This window comes from Buceros rhinoceros, unplaced genomic scaffold (assembly GCF_000710305.1).
Source record: "Buceros rhinoceros silvestris isolate BGI_N320 unplaced genomic scaffold, ASM71030v1 scaffold6654, whole genome shotgun sequence".
Taxonomy (NCBI): Eukaryota; Metazoa; Chordata; class Aves; order Bucerotiformes; family Bucerotidae; genus Buceros; species Buceros rhinoceros.
The window spans coordinates 1-7,704 of record NW_010406388.1 but is presented as its reverse complement, the minus strand read 5'-3'; the positions used below and the strand labels follow the sequence as shown (position 1 = coordinate 7,704).

General features: G+C 50.1%; 1 protein-coding gene across 1 annotated transcript; it reads right to left on the bottom strand.

Moving 5' to 3' along the window:
* Positions 1-466: 466 nt before the first annotated feature.
* LOC104491613 (transmembrane protein 88-like) lies at positions 467-4,225 on the bottom strand. Its single transcript, XM_010134063.1, has 2 exons — positions 3,956-4,225; positions 467-736 (listed from the first exon to the last, which is right to left on the bottom strand). The coding sequence occupies exons 1-2, from the start codon at positions 4,223-4,225 to the stop codon at positions 467-469; spliced, it is 540 nt and encodes a 179-aa protein (XP_010132365.1).
* Between the last annotated feature and the right edge of the window lie 3,479 nt (positions 4,226-7,704).

Genomic DNA, 7,704 nt, shown 5'->3' with positions numbered 1-7,704 from the left:
CCCGTTCTTTCCTCTTGGCTGGGTGCTTCCCCAGCGGCTGCCTTTCCCACAGGGACCTTTCCGAGACATGCAGCAAGGTCAGCAGCTGCTCCCACCACTGTTGAATCCTACACACAGCTCCTCTATGTGCCACGTGAGGCAGAACATGCTTTCGAGGCTGGAAACAGGGCTCTGCTCTGGATGCAACAGGCACTGGGAGAAGTCCCTGCTCTTTTCAGGGCTGAACATTGTCTTTACCATCAAGAACTTGTGTTTTCTGTATCTCTCTCATGGTGAGCAGAATCCTACCCACTTACAAAGCTGTAGGAGATGGCTCATTAATGGATCTCCCTTCCCCTCACATCTAGGTACTACACAGCCTTGTCTGCAGAGACCTCGGGATGGTGATTCTGGGAGGGGATGCCGGGGAGGGACAGGGCAGGGAGAAGAGGGTGCTGCCTAGGGCAGGGCTTCTGGAGCTGTGCACTCACACCCAAGCCTTGACTTGAGTGTTCCACCCCTTGGCACAGCTGCACAGGCCTCCCTCCTCGTACCAGCGCCACTTCACCCCCTTGTACACGGCCCTGCTGTATGGCTGGAAGCACAGGAAGAGACGGAGCCGCCTCGCCACGCTGCAGTAGATAGCCATAGCGGCCACGATGAGAGGGGACATGACAACAAAGCCGAGGATGATGAGGGCAGAAGAGCTGTTATCATCCAAGATGCTTTTGCAGTAGCGGGCGGTTGAGTGCAGGACCTGCGGGAAGAGTGAGACAGAGTCACAGAGCTGGTGGTGGAGGGGAGTGGAGACCAACACACCCTTGAGTTTCTAGAGCTTTCACAGAAAGACACGACTCCTCTCTCTCCGAGGTGAGCGCAGCCATCTTCAGGCTACACTGACCAATGTGACCAACAACACATTTCAGTCAAGCTTTTGGTTATCCCAGCATCGCTGTGAGGCAAGAGCACTGCACCCTGATCCTGAAGCAGGGAACACTGATCTTGATTAAGTCATCAGAACAGCATGGCTTAGCATGTGATAGGCAGAATATAATACATGCGGCTACATCGATGTGGGTGGCACCACACACTGAAAATTACAGCAAGGTAAGTAAAATACAGCCAGGTGTTAGATTCTGCAGACAGAGTCTGGTCATTCCACAGCTACCCGCTGGCTGGAGACTCTCCAAACGCCTCTCCTGGAAGAGACCCCTTTGCGTCCTCTCCTTGTGAACACCCCAAACTCCGCTTTACCTCCCGGCATCTCTTTGCACTGCAAAACCTGCCACGAAAGTCCGTTCGCCCCATGTTGCTGCCAGCACACCAGCTGGTCCTGGCTGAGCGCTGTTTATCCTTCCATCCTGGCCACAGGAGACGCGGGTCGAGCCACTCCGTTGTTCAGCATCACAAATGCTCCAGGCAACCCCCACATCCTATAGCTTCCTTCCCCTTTTCAGATGCTCTTTCAGCAGTACAAGAAATACAACCCATCATACTAATAGAAATAAATCCATCTAATGGATCTGCAGGGCAGAAATCGGCCTCTGGCTGCTGGGACGGCATTGAAAAGCAGTAGCCCAAGGGCAAAGGACTGCTCTCTTCCAGCCGTACTGCCACAAGCCCCCTCTATGCCGAGAAAAGAAGAGTCTGCGTTAAAAGACTCTGCACAGACAACAGCAACGCAGTTGCTTTCTCTTCTGATGTACTTGGCTGTACTTGAAAACATTTTGCATCTCCCCAGAGCCTCCCACTTTACCCATTTGGGCATCACACACATTTGCATCCCGTAGTGAAACATTTCCAGAAGGTGTCAGAGCCCCAGTGGGAAATGCCTGGCCCAGAGGTACATGAGTTCTCCAGGAATTATGCTTTAACTGGCAGCACCACTTGTGTCTGCCCTGTTCCACAAAAGAATCACCATGACACATGTCTCCCTGCTCATTCGTTCGCAAGGTCAGGAAGAGCTTTTCAATAACAGCAGCTATGAGTTGTCATAACTTCAGGGCAATAAAAGTCAAAGCCAAACTTCTCAGACCAGCGAACACATCAGGACTGAGAAAACAACACCAGCACGGCCCCTTTGTCAGGGAGCTTTGAGGCGGGGAGCTGTGAGCCGGCAGCTCGTGCTGCTGGATGCCAGCTGAAAAATACAATGCGATGGCTGTACTGGGAAGGTACAGCACGTCCCCCAGTCAGGGCTACAAATGCTGGCAGTCAACAGGAGGGCTCGGCATGCTGTTGTGTCCAGGGTTTACAGACCTGGGAAACATGATTCCACACCTCAGCTTGGCAGAGAGGTTGTCTCCTCCTGCACTGTGGAATGAGACCTCCGCACCTATATCCACGCACAGCTCCACTGAAGCCTTACTGGGGTAAACTGGGCAAATGGCTGACCCCTGCTGCGACGTTGGATCCTTTCCTGCCACCCATGCTAGGACCTGCTCACTCAGACAGCGGTCCCAAGGGCTTGGGTCATTAGGTAGGATGCACAGATTTCACTGAAAGGAAGGGGAAATCTTTCCAGTATTTCTCAGGTAAATACATCAGTTTGAGAATATTTCAGTAATCTTCCCTTCAGCTCAGATTCTGTGGAAGAGGGAGACCAATAGCGTCTACAGTTTAAGTCAGATCTCCCTGCTGGGAGAAGGTACTGCAGAGTGCGGGATTTTTCCCCATGGTAGGAAGTAAAAGAGCTCTTTTAATGTAGGATAATCAGCAAGAGAAATCATACTGAGCTGGTCCAACCGCTACTGCCTGCGAGGAAAACAGGAAAGCTGCTTTTTCACACCCAGGCTTAGCCAAGCGATTCCAAAAAGGTTTATAGAAACACGCGAAGAAGAAAATTATCAGTAATGGCATAATAAGATGCAGAGGACAGCGACCAGTGTGCACAGAGGCGCACAGAGAGCCCTTCCTGATGAAGCAGTGAGGACAGCTCTGCACGTTCGATTGGCACAGGGAGGGGATCATCGATCCTGCTAGGCTTTACTAGTGCTGAAATCAGTCGTAAGGCGGATCAAACCTGGCAAATAATTGTGAAGCGCCCACTTAAATGGGAAGTAACAAACCCCACCCGAGCCCACGCAGGACTTGTGTGGATTACGGAGGAGTTTGGGTTGGCAGCTCCCAGTAACCGAGGTCACGGAAAAGAGAGAAATGCTGTGACATTCAAATGCAAACTCACGGGGTGTACTCACCTGACCTGTCACCCACTGTGGGAATACAACTTCATTGCCCAACCAAGTTTCCCTGGAAGGACGAAGGGGTAAAAAGCACCTTGCTCGTTCCAGCCAGCGTGTGGGTATGCCACATGCCATGTGAAATGCTGTAGATTTTTCTCTGATCGCTTTACACACACAACTGCACACAACTACACACATCAGGAGCTGTGGCTCCCGTGCTCTGTCCCCGAGGAGCTGGGCAGTCACAGGCAGCTTCTGTCAGCATTGTCCCTGCTCTCCCAGGGAGCTGCTCTGTGCTGACCCACTGGCACTGCGTGCACAGGTGCCAACCAGCTACTTTAAGACAATTAGTCCAGAAACCATGCACAAAGCCTGCACTTCCCTAGACAAATTCACATTCCAGCCTTGCTTATAGCTGAGTCACGGGCACCAAGCGGGAGAGATCGTTCCCTTGTGCAGCCGAGAGCCTGCAGGTCAGCATCGACCACCACAAGCCTGCTCTTGTCAGCCTGGTCTACGCACATACAACCCCCCCCCCCGCCCCCCGCACCACACTCTTTTTGGGCCTGCAGGCCCGCACCGACCCCCCCAAGCCTGCTCTTGTCAGCCTGGTCGACGCACATACAACCCCCGCCCCCGCCCCCCGCCCCTTAATTAGAAAGTCTCTACACGTCCACACCTCTTGTGAAAAGAAAGCCAAAGCTCAGGGAGTCTCTCCTCTCGAACAAAACCCTTAGGGATGGTCCTGTCTCAGGACAGGCTGTTAGCAGCCAGGTGGAGCAGGGCTTACTTACCCGAGAGTGGCACTGGAAGCCTAAGAAAACCACCACAATGGTAGGAAGCAGCACAATGGTGAAGATAACAAACATCAGGAGCAAATTCATTAAAAAGACCAAGAAGTTCATGGTGACTACCAGCAGGGTCCATGCCAGGCAGCACCAGGCACTCCGTGGCTCCCTGGGAAGGAGCTGGTCATCCATGTCATATGGAGGGAGGCTTGGAATCATCTGAGACTTCTCCGAAGGGTTTTCTGCTCCAAAGTCCTCAGTGTCCTGGCCAGACATTCTTCAGGAAGACTGCTAATCAACACACGCTCTTATCCAGAGTGGCTTCTTTGCTTTCGGTGACAGACCTGGTCAGTAATTTGCAGAGGCTTTTTCTGCCTCTTTCACACATGGACAAGATCACTAACCAGGGATCATAACGGAGCAGGGGAGGAAAGGCCTCTTCTGGCCACCTGCTTTCCCAGGAGCTGGCCGGCACAGGTTGTGTCCTTTCAGAATGTTTTCCAGTGGAGTCCCAACCTCAGTTTCAAAATAGATATGGCCAATGGAAGTTTGGCAGTAGCTGTTATTTTGCTTTTGAATCCACAGCACTCCTGTATTTGTTGTTGTTATCCCTAGGATGATGATCCCAAGAGATGCCAGACCGTTGCTGCTTTGACAGGCTTTGATGGGCTGCTCGGCTCCAGGGAGTGCCTAGCTTTAGTATCCTACTCCACCTTTGAGCACTGCTGTTCACTAACAGTATCAGGCTTAGGCACTTCAGACAGTTCCTTGACTTCAAATCATCTTTCCATGCTCCTCACCCCGTGCCCAAGTAAATATTCCTGCTCAGCCCATCCAAATGAAGTGACCAGTGAAGGCGATGGACTGTCTCTCCACTCTCTGCCCTGCTGGCATCCTTGCTCACACCTCACCAGGCTGGAAGCAAAGACTGGAGCAGTGTGTGGTCTCCCTGCTCTCAGCCGCCTGCAGTCGCAGGCACTCAGAACCAAGCAGCGTCTTCCTCTCGGAGCTGGCTCTTGGCTTCACCACGCTGCTCTGTTTACAGAGCGGGTTCTGAAGCCGCTCTCTGTGCTGGCCAATCCTCTACAGCTGCCTCACGGCTCAAATGATTTAGCATCACACAGCATCCCAGAGCCGCACTTGAATCAGACATGCCCAGGACATGCTGGTCCCTTTTCAATTTCAGTCATTCTGCCTCTGATTCATTTTTGACAATTTCTCTCTAGATCAGAAAACCTTAGAGAAACCGATAATAATCACGATATGCCGCAGAAATCTTCTGTTCTCTGCAGTCATCACTGTTATTGTTTCCAGGACACACTGACATTCTTGTGGCAATTATCAATTATCTCATCTGCCTCATACGATCACTATTATTTCAGAATTTCCATTATATCTGCGTGTTTATGTGTTTCAGACTGATGCCTATATGCACGATCACAGTACTGCAGGATGGAGAAAACTCCCTTAACTCCCAGGGAAACGGAGGCAGCGCAGGTCTTACCGGAGGCACCACTCACCCATGGCACAAGTCAGGGAACCATCAGGGAAGAACCCAGGAGCTCTGTGTTCCACTTGATGCTATTTCTCTCAGAAAATTCTGCCCTGGGTTATCAGAAAAATGAGGCAAAAAGATGTTACGATACAGACGGGTGCTAGCTTTCCTTTGCTAATGCCTTTGTTAACGCTTTTGTTAAAAATTGTGCAATTTGTTGATCTGCTTAGGAGCCTGGAAAGGCATGAAGCCAGGCCAGCGCTCTGCAGCTCTCAGAATTAACGGCTTTGCTGCCGAGATAATTGTGTGCATGAATCAAGGGAGCTCACATCCACATGCGCCCGCTTTGTTCTTCAGCCTCTCAGCTAGGTTTGGAGTTGCAGCCCTCTCGCCACCCCGCTCTGAGTTGTGAAAGGTCTTTTCAGACCAGTCTGTGGCAACAGTGATGAAAGGTTTATTATTTATGCCTTTAGTTTTCAAACTGAAAAAAATAATCTGAAAATTACTACTTTAAACTGATTATAAATGTTTTCCTCAGCTCTGCATGTAAGTCAAATTACGAGACAACTGTCTCCCACACAGGAGGATGTTCCTCTATTTTTTCATTTTTGAATGGCAAGCACTGAAGTGTTTTTGAGAGGTGTGCTAACGCACCCAAACATTTAAAACTGATATCAAAAGCACTTCAGCTGACAGATCAATTCGATTTTAACACACCTGTGAACCCCAGGAGCAGCTCTGTTTGGAGAACCGCTGTCCTAGGAGGGGGGAGCAAACTGAGAGATTTTTTTAGTAATAAATGCATGAGAGAGAGACTAAAAGTTACAAAGAGAAACAACCTTTAAAGGAGTCATCGGCTTATGAAAAGTCTGTTTTCATCTTGTTCCACTCATTTCCTTCACTGTCCTCTCAGGCTGAATGGCTCCCCAGGGACAACGCAGGGCAGGGGCCTTCTCTCAAGCTGCAAAATGCCAACTCTCTTCCCAGATCTATCCAGACATCCGGGGGAAATAACTCTTGAATCCGTCCTGCTCTTGGTTGTCGCACAGACCAGCCGCAGTGTTAATAAAGCCCTGAATCGGTGCAGGGAACCAGATGGTGCGGGCTGTAATAACTGTGACAAACGGTGTGGAGGCCACTCAAGAGTCCCTCTATGCACTAGGCTGGTCCCACAACTGCTGATTTAAATATCTAATATTTTTCAAGCCCTGCATTATGCCTTCTGAGTTGAGAAAGGACAAGATATGCACACACAACCCCCACGGTTAATTTTTTTATTACCATAATTTAAGTTTTGAAGGCACTGGTGAAGCCTGTGGCTGTTTCAGGCATGTCCTGCTCGCTCCGGACGAGTTGTGCTCCTCACTCCGCTGGTTTTAAGATCCTAACCTCAAATAACGTTCACACCAAACTGCAGCACTCAGCACCGACTCTTAATTCCTGCCCACCCCATCACCACCAATCGTCCTTGGGCCGGTTTTATTCCTTTGCAAACACAAAGGGGTTTTACCAGAGGGCGTGGTGGTGTGGGGAAAGCCAAATAGTCATAAAAGTGCCGTGCATTCTAAAAAGCTTTGCTAAATCCAGTGGAACTTTCCAAAAGTCCTTTTGCTATAATGAAAATGCATTTTAACTCATGGGAGGTTTAAAAATTGTGTTCTTTAATTCATTTTCCTTTGGAGAAAACCACACATTCTAACGATTCTTCTCATAACCGAGTGAACTTTCAAAAGTCCTTTTGCTATAATGAAAATGCATTTTAACTCATGGGAGGTTTAAAAATTGTGTTCTTTAATTCATTTTCCTTTGGAGAAAACCACACATTCTAACGATTCTTCTCATAACCGAGTGAGCTTTGTGTCAAACAATCCCCAGCAATAGCAGGGAAGATAGCCCAAGCCTCCAATTCTGTGAAATTACCACATCACTGACGAACACCCACCCCTCAGTGGGAAAGATGCCACGATGCTGCGAGTGACGGAGCAATTTCTGACGGCAGCATCCTTGCTTTGAGATGCTGCAACCGGTAACGGCGAAAGAGGACCAGTGGAAGGAACGGTGTATCCAGAGTTACAGTGACAGCACCACCCTGTGGTTTGGGTTCATCTATTTTTAGTTTACATCTCACACACAGGAGGATGCTGTGAGAGCCCTACGGAACTCACCGCAACGTCCAGCGCAACCCAGCGGCGCTCTCTGCCGGCACCCACCGGCACGGCCCCGGCCCTTCCGCCGGCGCTCCCCGGGAAGCAGCCGGGGC

Excerpts from the sequence above, each read along its gene's own strand:
- LOC104491613 (XM_010134063.1), bottom strand. The coding sequence starts at position 4,225 with ATGTCTGGCCAGGACACTGAGGACTTTGGAGCAGAAAACCCTTCGGAG. Across the intron at positions 737-3,955 it reads GCTTCCAGTGCCACTCTCGG|GTCCTGCACTCAACCGCCCG; the intron begins GTAAGTAAGCCC and ends CTCTTCCCGCAG.